This window comes from Osmia lignaria, chromosome 8 (genome assembly GCF_051020975.1).
Source record: "Osmia lignaria lignaria isolate PbOS001 chromosome 8, iyOsmLign1, whole genome shotgun sequence".
In the NCBI taxonomy this organism is placed as follows: Eukaryota; Metazoa; Arthropoda; class Insecta; order Hymenoptera; family Megachilidae; genus Osmia; species Osmia lignaria.
Window position 1 is genome coordinate 13,758,269 of NC_135039.1, and position 16,173 is coordinate 13,774,441.

Below are 16,173 nucleotides of genomic sequence, written 5' to 3' on the forward strand. Positions count from 1 at the left end.
TGTAAAATGATGAAGGTTTATGATCGATCGTGATCTAATCTACTCTGATCTACGCATTACATATTGGAAGAACAAGTTTGCGTGGAACTTTGCGCAACGATTTCTTAAAGTTCTCGACCGAATTGTATCGTGTTACAGTGTAAACAGGGAATTTGAATCGGTGTTAATTAACAAACCAGGTCAACGTACTCATTTTTTTGTCAATTTAATGTGCAATAAAATATAAAAATTCAATAAATATCTCCAATTTGTAATAATATTATTATCAAAGACAGTAATAAAAATTAATAAAATTTAAGATACATAAAAGCAAAATGTTACTTTTAATAATGAAGTAAAATTTAACAATTAGCAACTAAAAATTTTGTTTCTTACCTATTATTAATCCCAAAGTCCTTAGATATACAATAAAGAAAGATTGTATTAATTTTTGAAACTCCCTGGACTAACTTGTTGTTTAACCAGTCTGAAGCGTCGTTTATAAGGGAACGAGTCCTCATGGTAGAAAGAGGACTACCTTGAAGGGATCGCTAGATCACTGGAAGAACTATGATCCTGTCTAGTCGTCCGTGAATAAGGCTTGTTTTGAAACCGCAGAAAAATTTTGCTTAAGTTCTGCGGCGAGGGGTGAGATTGCAACGTGTGAAAACTCGGCCTCGAAAAGTCGAGACGTGATATCAGGGACATTTAAGGACGACTGCTAATTAAACACTATTTTACAATCAATTTATTTTAATTTATTAAATTTACAATCACTTGATTTTTAATACCTATATTGAGTGCTTTGGAAATTTGTTACATAATTAATATAGTATTTCATTCATTTAGAAATATTATTTGATTATCAATTTATCAAAATTAAAAAATACACTTAAGTTTTATTTAAGTTTACACTTACTTTTTGTTAGAAGTAGAATTTTTATTAAATGTACACTTGCTGTATTGAAAGGTTTGTCAATTTTTGATAAAGTGCAACAAAGTTAAATGGTAAAATTTAATATTTTTAATAAATTTATGCAAATTTTTATTGGAAAGTTTTGAGATTTCTTATAGAATCAATTCTGATGTATAAATTACTGAAATTCGAAGTGGATGCATCTGACAGGGTCACGGTTAATATTTATCACACGGTAGCGAAACAATTAAAGTATCATTTTCATTCCAGATGTGACCATCGTAAAGTGGTTTCCCGCCTCGTCACCGCAACCCTATAAAAGCTAGATCGATCGATCGATATTGGCACACTCGCAACCAAGTCGTCTGTTTTCATAGCCGCTGGTGTTTCAGCAGCATGAGATTACTCGTAAGTTCGATTTTCAAAAAAATTTTAAAAGGGTTGCTTTAAAAACTTATTGTAATCGAAATAAAAACAGAAGATGTCGCGAAAGAATTTCAAAATTGTTTAAGAAATAGAAAATTGTGTTAGCTTTTATTTTAAATAATCAGTGTTTAATAATCTTCAAATAATAGTTATTTATTTATAAGAAAATATATTAATCTTGGACTAAAATTATTATTCAAATTTCATTTTTATATTTTAAATAAATGAAAATTAGAAAATGAGTACTCACAGAATGTCGTCCTTTTTTCCAGATAGTCCTGGCTACGTTAGCCACACTGGCAGTCGCCGAAATTTACGAGGATAGGCAATATTACCAGTACCGTGGTCCTCCAGCCCCCCTCAACAACGATGGGATGGTGATGGACACACCGGAAGTGGCCCACGCGAGAGCTGCCCATCTAGCCATGCACGCTGAAACTGTAGACAGATTGAGGAAGGCTCAGAACGATTATGAAATGTATGAAAATAATGAAATGTCGTATTTGTCGCCTCCGATGATGGATGAACCAATGATGCCCAAACGTCAGCGTCAAAGAATGTTTCCTCCTTCCGCTCACGATGAACGCATGATGGGCACTCCTGAGGTGAGTACATAAAAATCATTATAAAAATTAATTTTCTATGAAATAATATTCTTGAATATCTTTTGTAAATTTGGGTCGCATTGACCCAGACTCCACTGTCCAAAGATTAATATTAATATCAAAATCAAAATTTATCTAATTTTGGAAAAAAGAAGAGGCAAGTCCTAAGCAAGCTAAAAATTAAATTTCAAAGTTACATAACCTAACTTTTTATTCTTCTAATTCAAGATGGCGGAGCCTAAGAACTCCTACTTAACAACGCATGCCAGAGCAGCATCGAAAGCGTCCGAATTTTACGAATTCGACGTGTTCGATGGTCAGAAGAATTTGGTTTACGTTACTCCAGTTCGTGTTGCTTATAAACACGCGCCATCGGTGGGTTACCGAGGACCTTTTGCGCCAATTGGTCCGGATGGACGCGTCGTGGACACGCCAGAAGTGATGAGGGCGCGCGAGGCACACATGAAGGCCCATGCTCGTGCTATCGCGATGTCCACGCAGAATGATCTTTATTACTGAAAAATACAAATGATTTTTAACGTCTAATGAAGTTCGGATGAACGGGTCCATAAAATACCCGAAATTTCGATCCGATCAAATTGCATGGAATTCCAAATTTTTTCGAACTTCATTGAATTTATTGTAAAGACAGTAGATTTAAGAATAACCAGAAACCAAAATCATTCGATTTTTCGTCATATCTATTATCAATTGATTGTTGGACTTATTGTTAGAAGCAGAATTTTATATTGTACCTGATTTTTTTTACACACCATTTTGAAAGACAATTTCCGTTTTGATACTTGACAGAAGTCGAATGATGAAATAGACAGAATTGTACTCGTATCTTGTAAATAATGTTTATTTAGAATTTAATATTACTTCAGTTATTTTATATAGATGAATTTCATTGCCATACAATTGTTAAGTGATTACGAAATTTTTAAGTTAAATGTAAGATTTGTTTATAATGTTTCTTAGGTAATAAGCAGATTTTTGACACGGTGTATGATGAAAATCTAATTAAATTAAGAAGTCCTGCAGTAGAAATTTGCCACCAAAATGTATTCCATTTTTTACTGCTTCTTCGTGGTGAAATAAAACAAAGAATTTTAATCTCTTTCCTCTAATCCTTTTAATTTTTTCATTTTTCCAATTCTGAAAACAGCTTTTAATGTGGGCATGCACTTATTCTGTCATCCTACAATGTCCCAGATTACTCAGGCTCGAATGTAGGTAAATAAGTAAGTAAGTAGGTACAGTGGGCGTCATTCAATGTGAAATGGAAAGGAAGAGCACTCCCAGTTTGGTCTTTGTATGGTGTAACAAGAATTCCCTGACATTAATCGGAATTCACAAGCTGTGCCTATTTTGTAACTAGGATTTTTGTCTAGAGGGAGCCACAGCTTTACCAAAAATGTTAGGTTATGTTTAACTCTAACAATTTTCATTTATAATTTCACTTTGTATTTAGTAACATTACATTTTGCATTTTGACCCAAATATTTATTTTTATTAAAATAAGATTTTAAAAGGAGAATCAATCTATACTTTTGAGGTTAGGACCACCTTGGCCCATATGTCATTGATCAAGATACCATCATTACCCTTTCGAAATTTATTATCTGTTCAATTCAATTTACTCGAACATAATAAATTCTTATCTTTACAACGCTTTTTCTTGTTCAATCTCAGCAGATCCTGATTTTGACCTTCGTAGTTCAGAAAGTGCTTGGATTTCAATATCCATCACGTTTTAAACGACCAATTAAACGCGATCGTCGCGATAAGGATCGCGATAAATGGCTCGTGATCCGAGTTCTGATCGAGCAAATGATCCGTGAATCGTGTCTGCTACCGGTAGCTCGATTGACTCGAATCCTTGTGCTTATCCAACGAGCAGACACCGTGGAACCGGTTCTGCCCGTGACTTGAAAAACGTAAAACGTGACACCGTGTATCCTAGACGGTATTTCGTGTTGCCAACAAGGACGTGATTGATCATGCTTGACGAAGAATGCGACACTTCAACACGTACAGCCCTCGAAACTAGATTTGAAGACCAAGAGAAAACCGATTGACAAATTCTATAACCAGGTCATAAATTAAAGCGTTCAGAAGCGGCGCTAAGTGACCTGCGACCTACCATGTCAAGCGTGACATCTTAAGACGTCACGCGTTCGTGGCATTCGTCAAGTTTAAAATCTTATGATGTCATCCGTATTGAAAGTATTAAGGGCCTGGAATTTTAAGTTCGATGTTTCTTGATAATTATAATCCTCTTCATTATGAATAATTAAAAACAGTAACAACTGTGTATCAAATGGTTATTTTTTATACAGAAGCACATAAAAGTATTTGAATTCAAATATGACAAACAATTAAATTATAATTTTTGTACCTATGTACTTACTTTCTCTGGCTAACTAACGCGAAAGCGATGAAGAGATCACCTTGAAGAGGAATGTGACATGATTTTTGCAGAAGGCTCGATAATATCTGTAACGGTACACTTCACCGTTATATCATTTCCATTCTACGACAAACAATACTTTCATTTTTATTCGACGACAAATAACACGCGTTTCAGTTTTCACTTTCGTTAGAACTCATTGTGAAAACGTCACACTATCAACATTCTTTGCTTCACAATTTTCACACAGAAACCAATAGAACCTATTCTTCGTTGTAAATAATGTAAATAATAACATTTATATTATAGAAGAATAGAATAGAAAATGTAGGAAAGAGATTTTTTCATATTTCACCATTTTTTGAATTGGATAGAATATTGTTGCAAATTTATTAAAAGTTCAGTGGACCCTTTTAAAAATATTACAAATCAAAATTTTGATTTTGAATGTGATCATGCAATACGAGCTCAGAAAATAAAGAATGAAAAAGGAGGTAGATGAAACACGATTGCAAATCACCAGCTGCAATCATAATAAACAGTAAGCCACAAAAGAGACAAAGAAAAAGAAAAAATGAAAATAGTGTAGATTTTCGATAATATTTTCTCTGTCATAATGATCGAGGTAGATCGAGTGGATCGAGGTAGAACATGAAAGAAGGAAGAATGGACGATCGTTTGTAATATCTAATACTGATTCCAACTGTTCTCGTTCCAGGACGGATTGTAAGCGCCTGAATTCCATGAAGGGTTGTGGGGAACAGGTGCAGCTGGGCCAGCTGGGCCAGTGGGGGCGCGTTGAGCTTCAGCACTGTATAGGGAAAAATGCACAGCCTTTGCTTGCTGCACTTCCGGCGTGTCCACCACGCGGCCATCTGGTCCCAATGGAGCTGGTGGTCCACTGAAAAATAAAAATGATAAAGTATTAGCGATAAAGAATCAGAAAAAGTAAACGGGATACCATTTTGAATTCTGTCATTTTTTCATAATTATAGACATTTAAACAAAGGGAAAAGATAAATTCCTCTACTTTGAGACAATATCTAAAACCTGTAGTGTGCAGCATAGTTTCCAGGTGCGTAGGAACCAGCAGGGCCGGGATAGGGACCAGCAGGACCCAGACCCTTGGGTGCTCTAGCATTGGCATCAGCTAAAGCAGCCAAATGAGCTGCCTTCAGCTGTGCCACTTCCGGTGTGTCTACGACTCTTCCATCGGGTCCCAATGGCGCTGGAGCTGCATGGCCACCATAGGCTCCAGGATGACCACCGCCATACCACTGTGGTGCACAGCAAACCACGTGTAAAGTGACGAAAAGAAGAACCTGTAACAGACAAACCAGAAAATGTCGGTAATAGAATGCAGTCGGTCATGCGTATCCACGATTTCAGGATGGTCGATCGTTTGGATACTCCAAAGATTTAATAACTTTGTTCGATAAAATTCTTAGCTGATAGAGGAAGGTAGGACTCATACAAATCTGTAGAAATTATGTTGACATTTTGATGAAATGTCTGCTAATACCCATTTTTGCAAAGATATCTGGCAGAAACTATGATTAAATTCAAAAAATAATATAACAAAATCTTAAAATACAAATTCAAATAAATACCATTTAAAATTATACAAAAATGAAATAACACAAGACAGTAGTTGCTCTTGTGAAAAATTACAAAATGAAGTATGACAAATTTATTAAAGTTTCTAAAATAAAAATGCGGAGAGATATAGTGTACTCACAAGGTACCGGATCATTCTGTCGAAGCTCAGTGCACGTCGATCCAGCGACTATCAATAGAGCTTTAAGATCCACTATCGTGGATCGTCCAATTTATAGGGGTACAGGCTGCGTTAGTATATGGTGCCCCACCCCTTGCAAGGCAGTACGACACAACGGGGTATAACCACACCCAAGAAAATGCTCTGCTTAAGGCTGGCTGCCATGCCCCGTAACATTTACCAGGCATTAACAATGACACCGTGTCCCGTAACCTCGTCAAGAATAAAACTCGATTGCTAACTATGCGACACTAGAAAACACGTGGACGCCCGTCATCGCGGATGCAATTCCGACCTCCTCGTTATTTATTGCAATATTATCATTCCGTAAATTTTTCACTAATTTGGCCAAATAATTAAGAAATAAAAATTACAAGATAATTTATAACAATTTAAAATAGCAAAGAAATTAATTTTTAATATCTTCAGTAATTCATATTGCAGTGTGCCATGGCAGACATGGCCACTTCTGTCATAATACATGTACTTACTTTCCTAACCAAATTAAGTTCTAAAATAATACCATCGCATCTATAATAGCATCCTAGTCTGTCAAGGAAGTCATTGGTAGCATGAACCTTGATTCAACTCAACAGCAGCAGGAAATCATTGATCACCTAACCTATATCATGTATATTGAAGAAGCAGGGAAAACGATCTCACCCCACCGTTTAAACATAACATTTGTAGCAATCAGTAATAAAGTCTTGTTAGTATACATTTGTAAAATCATAGTAATTTCAAATTGTCATGTTCGCAATTTTGTTGGACTGCAACAGGAATAGCATACGAATTCTTTAGAATATTTCTCACAATGGGTTGCAGTTTGTGGAGTACATTCTCACCCACCTTTACAGGCGGCATGTTGTCACGTCGTGATACAAGTGGCGCATTCAGCTTCTTTTTCTTTTTTCTTTAAATAACGAACGTTGCTGCAACAGTTGTCTTGGTTCAAAGACCACCTCGTGCATTGTTCGCGTGTCGACCTGAACGGAACTGCGAGCTTGTCGCCAACGCTTTGATAACGAAATAGATGTGGTCGGGAGGAGATTTGAATGACTGAACATGTTAGATCAAATGGGAATGCGTAACGCGAAGAAATCAACGGGTGACTTAACATTTTCGTATTACATTAACTTCAATTTTTGTTAGTACTTTCATCCCTTTTCAATGGGCACCTGCAATGCATGAAAAATTTAACAAGGGGAACTACCCAAGTGTTACACTCACTTATTAATGAAACTTTGCTAGCTTGTAGAGCTCATCGCGCTGAACACGCCTACACCCCCTTTTGGGGGCAAACAGCTAATTGTTTAAAAGATATGAACAATTACAGTTAGTCATTCCTTACATTCTGAAGTATCACAAACTCACACATCCAATTCGCAATCTAGAGATCCACGGTTGAAATCATTGGTTCCCAATCTTCTTTTTTTTTTAATGACAATTTGTCCCTTTTTGAACAACTATTACCTAAAGATTATCATTCTAAAAAAAAAAAAAAAAAAAAAAAAAAACAGTAACCCGAGATTTGAACCGAGGACCTTCAGATTACGACTCCATGTGTTTAACCACGGAGCAGATCCGTGACTTGCAAGTTGAAGGTCCTCGGTTCAAATCCTAGGTTCCCAAAAAAATTTTTTTTTTCTTTTATGATAATTTTTATGTAATAGTTATTCAGAAAGAGACAAATTATCATAAAAAAAAAAAAAAATGTCGGGAATCAAGGATTTGAACCGTGGATCTCTAGATTGCGAGTTGTATATGTAAGTCTGTCATACTTCTCAACGTAAGTAGCAACTAACTTTAATTCTTAATATCTTTTAAAGAATTAGTCGTCTGCCCACAAAACGGGGTATAGGCGTGTTCAGCTCGACGAGCTCTACAAGCTGGCAAAGTTTCATTAATAAATGAGTGTAACACTTGGGTAGTTCTCCTTGTAAGAATGAGTTCATATTTATAAGTTCATAATAGTACACTCACTATTAAATTAGATTTTCTTAGAAAAATAGGGATATACTCGAGTTCTCACCCTTCCCCATAGACGGCCCCAGGGAGAATGACAACGTAGTGTATATCCCGTAGATATAGGTCCGTGGCTCCCCTCCACTTGCGTGTAAACGTCTACGCGGGAGAATTTGAACTAATCTCAATTTTATCTTTATTTTAATTCATTTTATTATCATCGTGGATATTTTGAGATGAAACATTTTCAACAAATGCTTTAATTTTACATAAATTTTGTAATTCATACAAAATCCGAAGGGGTAAACAATAATCAACAACCAAAATTCCAGTAAATAATTGCAATCTTTTTAATCAACCATCAAAATCCTGAACCTCTTTATTATACAATAGAAACTCATCGTACATCATCATATCTCAAGTACAAAAAAGAAAATAAAACAAGAACATCAACAAACCCTGTGCACATCGACTCTAGAACCATACAAAGTACCCTTACAATCAAATTAGTCAAATTTTTCACTTTTTCCAAAAATAAATAGAAAATGTAAAAAAGATTTGGACCACAAAAGATACAGCAAAATACTCAGAGGGTTAAGTTTCCTGGTTCTAAACTCGATGATGCTTCAATTAACTCGTTCACCAATGGACCTGAGGATACGCGTCACCATAGGACTGTTTCACGATCTTCGAAAGTTGATCAGCGTGAGCAGCCAAGTGTGCAGCCTTGGCGTGCGCGACTTCCGGGGTGTCGATCACGCGTCCATCGTGAGCCAAGGGTGCCGGAGGTCCATGATAAACGTTTTGTGCGGGACTAACGTATTCCTCGTATTTTCCATCAGGGTAATCCGAGTAGCCCAAGGAGGAAGCCTTTGCTGCTTCGATGGCATGAGCTGCTAAGTGGGCTGCTTTCGCGTGCGCCACTTCTGGCGTGTCGATCACCCTTCCGTCTTGGGCCAAGGGTGCTGGAGGTCCATGATAAATTCCACCCACGGGATAGGTCCCATAGGTTGGAATGGCTGTTACTGAGAGAAGGAAGCAAGAGAATGGAAGCTGAAAAAAAGAAATTTAAGTAGTTCTGCGATAATGGTAACCACATTGGACGAATAAAAGAGGTTATGGACACCTTTTGGCGCCATACTTAACAGCGGAGCCTGGGACAGTTGTGACCAAAATTTACAAACGTAATAAACCAAATACATATACAGGGTGTCCCATGGAATTGGACAAGCTATAGCTTTAAAATGATAGAAAATAAAATAAAAAAATAAATGGCGCTTAATGGAGGATCCATTAATATGTGCCAATCTCCTAACAAAAAATCACTAACACACACAAAATTTCCCCATATCTCTTTACTACAAATGTAACCCCCAGCAATCTTATCAGACAAAATCAAAAATTGACCAAAACTATCTAATACTGTGTCTAATTTTGAAGAAATGGTACAAGTACTCACTAGGAGCCTCATGTTTGCTATGATCCACGATCTGATGCTATTCTGCTGGTCGTAGAGGCCCAGGTACACCTTATATAGTCGTGGAACAATACAAGCGCCCACTTGTTACGCTTGTAAACAACAGGACGCGAGTGTACGAGAAATATTTGCTCGCGCGAGCGCGCAGCGCGTTCCGCTTGATTTTCACATAATAAGAAGAGGTAGGGAGAGGCGTATCTCTGTTTGGACGAGATCGAACATGGTGAAAGAAACCACAGGGTGAAATGTTACTGTTGCGTCAATTTCAATAAACGATCGTTGTTGCTGAAACTGGTAAAAAAGTCATCTTCTTGCGCCAGACGAGTGTCCTTCTTAGATCGATTCGACTCGGTTCGAGGGTGATACCAGAGGAAGTGTCTTCAAGGTTGATGAAGGCCGATCTTGAAGATGGGAATAAGTGTCATGAATGCTGAATTATTGTTTTTAGGAATATAATGAATATCTTCAACAATTAATCAATTTAGTATTTTGATATGGGGTTGGTAATCAATTTTACAAATTAATTAAAAATTTTTTCCTGAAAATTTTCGATGGTAATTTTGAAGTAAAAATCCTTTGATGAAGAAATCTTGTATGGTATCATTACACTTACTTTTTTTACTTGTAAATTGCTACGAAATATCAGTTTACATAATACAATATAACGCTTTCTAGGAATTTTTCATTGACAACTTTTCTTCTGATGAAAATTCCTTCTCAGTAAATTTCACTGGTTTTGCATACGATCATAGATCCTTGAATTCCTCGATCATGGTCTTCGATGCAAATTTCAAGAGAATTCCATCACGTATCGCTACGCCCGAGTTCTTAATAATCCTTCGAACAATTACACCTTGCGAAACACAGCTAGGGAACAATGACACCCATTTGGTGGAACAATCATTTTCTAACGAGCACCGAACGCCTAATTAGGACAAGTTCATTACGATGTAATGATTACACGATGCAATACGAAATCCAGTGACCGTCTGATGGACCAATAAAGAAACGTGATTAAATAAGACAAAAATGTGATTTTCTGTGTAACAGTTACAATGTAAGGCGTTGCAATTAAATTTGAGACTATTTAAGATAAAGATAATTACAATCAAAAAATGATATCTAGTTTTGTATAAAAAATGAACTGTCGCAAACGATGGCAATCGTCTGTTAAATAAATGAAGAAATATTGTTGAGAAATTCAAACTGAGGTTCTATCTTGACCGACCATTTTCACGCACGAATGGCAGAAAATGAAAAAAATTCGAGAAATCCAAACGATGGAATTTTTAAAAAACCATCGATTAAGTAATCAAATTGCGACGAACGTAACCGAGTTATAAAATTAAACCCTGCAATAGCAATGTCAATAACATCATTAAAAAAAGCAAGGAAGGAATTTTACTTAGAAATTAACAATTATACACTACTTAAAAATTCAAGCATCTTCGTTGTGCCCAGAGATCAGATTAAAATCCTGTCCTCCTGAGATTATTCTATCAATAGTATTATGTCCTCCATTTAATGTGGATTAGTTCGATAGCTCTGATAAAGGTATTAACCATAGTAATCATGGTATTACTATATTCCATTAATAGGATGTCCTCAGTTAGCTCTTGGACCATGGATCGATATATTATCTACGAAATTGGGTAATGAAATTGCTGTTTCATTAATTATTTATAACACATCAGTAACTAAATTTTAATTAATCCCCATGACCTGCATCAATAATTGTTTAAAAAGGATGTATGTCACAAATGCAATTACAATGAATACCATAGTATCTCCTCCCTAATTGATTCATCATTAATGATTAAAAATACTGTATCACGTATCAAGTGTTCTCTAAATGTCAAAACATGCCGGTAGAAGTGACATCCGCTACTGGTGTAAAACACCATAAACAATCAAGTGAATGTCGATGAACGATAGGCATTCGCTGTCGACAACCGTCCCTGGCCTCGTGTACCGGCTTGCTGACACACCTAATCGTCCCATAGTGTTCGAGAATGATCCTGGATCAGGAAGGAGGAAGTAGCTTAACATATTCAGCCCTGGTGTTGTCCTAAGGGAGTACAGTCACCTGGAACATAGGTAGTGTCGGTAAAGAAGAGTCCTACGTTTTAGGTTTGGCTTTCCCTGTGGGGGTTAAATTAATTTGGGTTCTCCCTGAATTCTCCTTGTACACTGAGGTTTGGTTAGTCCACGAAATTTTAAACAAAATGGAAGAAGATACTTCAGCATATTTCCCTATGAACCGTACTGCCTCACCACAAAAAGAACCGAAGAAAAATGTAGATTTGCCTTCGTCTCGCCTCTTCTTTCTTCTCCAATCAGAGTAAAAAGTGAATTCGTTTCAGTCAATCAGCAAACGATTGATTATTCCGAGGACACGGCCTTCGATCGGATCGATGTACCAACGTTCTTCATTTTTTAATTGCACTTAAGCCTGTGTTTTACTTTCCACGATTCAATGTGAAATTCACTCGAGGTCAATTCGTTCTCCTACTCTTCGAATAATTGAGAAATTACTTTACCTGAACGTTGTAATTACAGATAATATGAGATTCATTAAGCGTGGACGTTGATGTTATAATAAATATAACGAGTGGTTACGTTCATTTCACCAGGATAATTTGAATATGTAATTTTGCAAATTTGTAGGTTGCATAGTGCGAATGCAACTTGGAAATTATTATCAATTTCAATTTCAACGATGCTATTTTGCAATTAAAATTTTTTTTTTGTAAAAATAACACACAAAAGTGCTCTACTTAATAAAATACATTCAATTTCCTTTTCGTATACCTTCTCTTCCTCCACCATCATTAAAATTCCTCATTCTGTTTTAATTCCACGAAGAAACATTCCTACTTACTTTCAAAGGAAACTGCTTTTCATTTTGACAAGAAGATTTCAAGGCGAATCAAACGAAAACAGTTGTCCACCGGGCTCTTTTTGCATCCCATGCAACGGGAGAGCGTCGTTGTGCCTGATTGGTCCCATCGCCGGTGCACCTGACCTCGTCGGACGGCGGATCCTTTGAGAGACGAGACTCAATGATGAGAAACAACAGGCATAATGTCAATGTCACCACTTTACGTGTAGCACTTGCTGCAGGGTGTGGTCCCCTCCTACGGGTCGACGACTCCCTACCAGATACCCATATATAAAAGGAGAAGCCTTGCTTCGAGTAGGTACATAACGAGAAGACAGGTACCTTAGGGCGAGTACTGGTTAATCATCCAGCAGCGCTCATTGCACATTAATCATGAAAACTCTAGTAAGTATCTCCCTTCAGGGTTCAATTACTCAAATAAAACGAGGGATGTTGAAGACTTCATTCTAGTCCTATCATGCTGAGCACTGATGGAGTTAGACTTTGGGATTTCTGTTTCTATATCATTAGAACACTTTGTACTTTCCAATTTGCCTGAGTGAGCAATGTTAATTGTTACTAATCAATTGACTATCCAAATTGCAGATCATTCTCACAGCATTCTGCGCCCTAGCGCTGGCAGATCCAGGCTACTTAGTGGCCTACAGTCACCTAGGTTATCCTTTAGCCTATGATGGGCGAGTTTTGGACACTCCTGAGGTGGCACAAGCGAAAGCAGCTCACCTTGCGACACAGGCTTACGAAGCAGCTAGGAACACATTAGGTTACGTACATGTGCCAGCCCTGTTCCGTGTTTATCCACATGCAATTACGTCTGGCGCACCCATAGGCGCCGATGGTCGGGTCGTTGATACACCAGAGGTTGCGGAAGCGAAGGCTGCTCATCTTACTGCTCACGCCTTGGTAATTGAGAGGGACGAGTTTCGAATAGTCTATAAATGGGGGGTTCTTGAACATCCTAAGTCTTGAATCTTAAGGAGGATATTTTCTTTTATAAAAAATATACAATTTGGTAATAATTAAATTTTCTATAATATTGCAGGAGACTGCTAAAAAATTAGGATTGCATCCATATGGCGCTCTCGCTTATACATCAGTACCTTATGCTTATGGATTTGGGTATGGTGCACCCCTTGGTCCTGATGGTAGGGTGGTGGACACACCAGAAGTTGCAAAAGCCAAAGCAGCACATTTGGCCGCACATGCTCAAGAGGCCGCGAAAAATGCAGGAAAATTTTGATTATTTGTTGTTAGTATATTTAGTATTATTCGAAAATCATTTTTTTAAAATTGTATATCTTTTATACATTTACTGTAAATGAATTTTACAATAAAAATTTTTTCTATTTTTCCATAGTTATTATTTTCTATCATAACAAGTGCATTGAACATTTATTTTTATTTTTTACATAGGAAAATATTTTATTGCATAATATGTACACCGTGTTGCCATAATTTATGTACCAGTTCTGAATCACAATAGCGATTCATTTATAAAATTGAATACTAGAAAATAATTGAAACTAGGCTATTCATCATATTTTTTTTCCTAGCTCAAGTGATTTGCGAGCCATCGTCACTGCACCTTCTAAAGTGCTATGTCCACCAATAAATCGTACGCTATGCACGAATTCTGCACCTGGAATTCCACAGGCACGTTCAAGTTCTTCACCCCTCAAACCCGCCCAAGCTTCTGGCAGGAACAATCTAGAAAAACATATGGTGTATTAATAATTTGAAAGATCGCTAGATTGTCTTCTGGATAAATACCTAGTTACAAAACTACCGGGCTTTACTGGAACGCATCTTATTCTGTAATTATTATCTTTAAAAATTAAATACTTTAACGGAGGTTGTACATTCATTTCTTTTTCTATTTCAAAGATATGCTCGGCCCATGGTACGCATTGTGACAGTACTATGATTTCTCCACTAGGATCGACCTGCAAGTACTTGTAATTATGTATACCCATTTACAATAATCAAATGCAGTTTATTATATACGTAATATATAATGTTGTATTACATAAACATTCATGTAACTAACATCAATGTATTGTAATGTTTTATTCAGGAAGTATGCCATTATATTCAAATTAATGTAAATATCACCAAGAAGATAGACACCGAGCAAATGTTTTGGTACCAATAATAGTATTAATTGCAAATTAGCATTCATAACAAGTTTTTACTGTACTTACCTCAAAGCGTTTTGCAATAGCCTCCTGCACGATTGCTTTAGCTGGCAACCAAACATTTACTGCATAATTTATATGCTGTAAGAAGTCTTGGCCAGTTAATTCCATTGCTTTTACAAATCGTGCATCAACATTAGTATCTTTATCATTCCATTTGACATTTAAAAAATCAACACGCGAAGATAAATCGGTCACAATACGATAGCTAAAAGGACAAGTAAATCTACAGTTGAATAATATTACAAAAACGTAACACATTGTAATGGATCACTTACAGTGGTTCCTCCTTGTACATAGGAATTCCATTATCTATGCCATCAATTTCTTTAATCAATTTGTCATAAATCCTTTTAAAAATTATTTCCACAACATTGTCACTTAGTTGAGGGAATAAATGCTTAATGATTTCATACCCAAAGTGACAATAAATTAAACCTGCACTGCTCAGTTTTATATCCCAATCATATCCTGGCTTCTTTATCACAGTACTTACTGACTCTTTGAAGTCTCTAATTTACAAATTAAACAGATACAAATCTATCTCATATATAAATTAATCTATTGAACATACCTCATATGATGATCATAACGGTGCTTTGAAGGATTGTATTCACCGCCAACATCAACAACAATATCACAGGTATCTAAAATACCTTTATCACGTGATCTACAAATACATTTAACATTCAACTGCCATGTACACTTTAAAAATTGGGCAAGCACAGTTTAAAGGAAGTAATTTAAACTATGAAGTCAAAATTGATGTATAATCATGTCATCATTAGGTACATTTTGGAGCATCGTAGGCTTTAAAATTCATTTTAGATCTTAAAAACACCCAGGAAATGTTGAGGGAGAGTCAGGGGAAGCAGGAGAATTAGGGAGAGCTATGTCAGACCAGGGAGAGCCACAGGAAGCCTGGGAGAGACCGGGAGAGATTGGGAGAACCTCCTGTCTGCGTAGGTCAAGAATATGGACAAATATGCTACGTGTTGGGACATTCCTTTTTCTACACTCCTCCTTAACTAAACGAAATCTAAATTGCAGTGTACACTTATGGTGTTTATAGGTTAGAAAATAATATCTTCATTATCATATAATTACCTTATAATTATTGCATCTTTGTATTGGGGCAGTGTTTTTAGCATAAAACAAGCGAGTGCTTCGTCACAATGAAAACAGCCATCATGTGTACCGATTTTTATGTTCTCAGTCATTATCGTAATATATCGCGACTTCACTTTCGTATAGGTTAGGTGGCCTGGCGAAGTAATTGCATTTGAAAAATACTGTAAAACAGTCTTAGAAATTCCCCTCACCATATTTGTGCAATCAATTTATTAATAATTAAGTTGTTTCTCACCGTACTTTTAAAATTCGTGAAAAAACAATTGATAGACTGGAACGTGGTCTTCACGCTGTGGAAACGATTGGACGGAGCCAATTAATCAATCAAATTCGACCAATCGAAGGCTACAAACGTTACTCTCGACCAATCAAAAACTACACACGCTA

General features: G+C 36.5%; 4 protein-coding genes across 6 annotated transcripts; 1 reads left to right on the plus strand and 3 right to left on the minus strand.

Moving 5' to 3' along the window:
• The first annotated feature begins 1,257 nt into the window (after positions 1-1,257).
• On the plus strand, positions 1,258-13,811 carry LOC117606706 (uncharacterized). The gene is made up of 5 exons (XM_076689802.1): positions 1,258-1,303; positions 1,594-1,926; positions 2,155-2,439; positions 13,046-13,363; positions 13,503-13,811. The coding sequence occupies exons 1-5, from the start codon at positions 1,292-1,294 to the stop codon at positions 13,698-13,700; spliced, it is 1,146 nt and encodes a 381-aa protein (XP_076545917.1). The 5' UTR covers positions 1,258-1,291; the 3' UTR covers positions 13,701-13,811.
• On the minus strand, positions 4,175-6,135 carry LOC117606622 (uncharacterized). Its single transcript, XM_034329320.2, has 3 exons — positions 6,078-6,135; positions 5,390-5,661; positions 4,175-5,240 (listed from the first exon to the last, which is right to left on the minus strand). Exons 1-3 carry the CDS (start codon positions 6,090-6,092, stop codon positions 5,027-5,029), a joined length of 501 nt encoding a protein of 166 aa, XP_034185211.2. The 5' UTR covers positions 6,093-6,135; the 3' UTR covers positions 4,175-5,026.
• On the minus strand, positions 8,383-10,041 carry Cpr92F (cuticular protein 92F). Its single transcript, XM_076689680.1, has 2 exons — positions 9,541-10,041; positions 8,383-9,134 (listed from the first exon to the last, which is right to left on the minus strand). The coding sequence occupies exons 1-2, from the start codon at positions 9,550-9,552 to the stop codon at positions 8,721-8,723; spliced, it is 426 nt and encodes a 141-aa protein (XP_076545795.1). The 5' UTR covers positions 9,553-10,041; the 3' UTR covers positions 8,383-8,720.
• Positions 13,812-13,820: 9 nt separating the features above from the next.
• LOC117606702 (MYG1 exonuclease) lies at positions 13,821-16,150 on the minus strand. 3 transcript variants are annotated; one of them, XM_034329507.2, is made up of 7 exons: positions 16,027-16,150; positions 15,763-15,919; positions 15,230-15,325; positions 14,934-15,167; positions 14,662-14,863; positions 14,231-14,403; positions 13,822-14,167 (listed from the first exon to the last, which is right to left on the minus strand). In XM_034329507.2, the coding sequence occupies exons 2-7, from the start codon at positions 15,873-15,875 to the stop codon at positions 13,996-13,998; spliced, it is 990 nt and encodes a 329-aa protein (XP_034185398.2). In that variant the 5' UTR covers positions 15,876-15,919; positions 16,027-16,150; the 3' UTR covers positions 13,822-13,995. The 3 variants fall into 3 exon arrangements, with proteins under 3 accessions (XP_034185396.2, XP_034185398.2, XP_034185399.2); XM_034329508.2 differs by having other exon boundaries at positions 16,022-16,149; XM_034329505.2 differs by having other exon boundaries at positions 13,821-14,167; positions 15,763-16,116.
• Between the last annotated feature and the right edge of the window lie 23 nt (positions 16,151-16,173).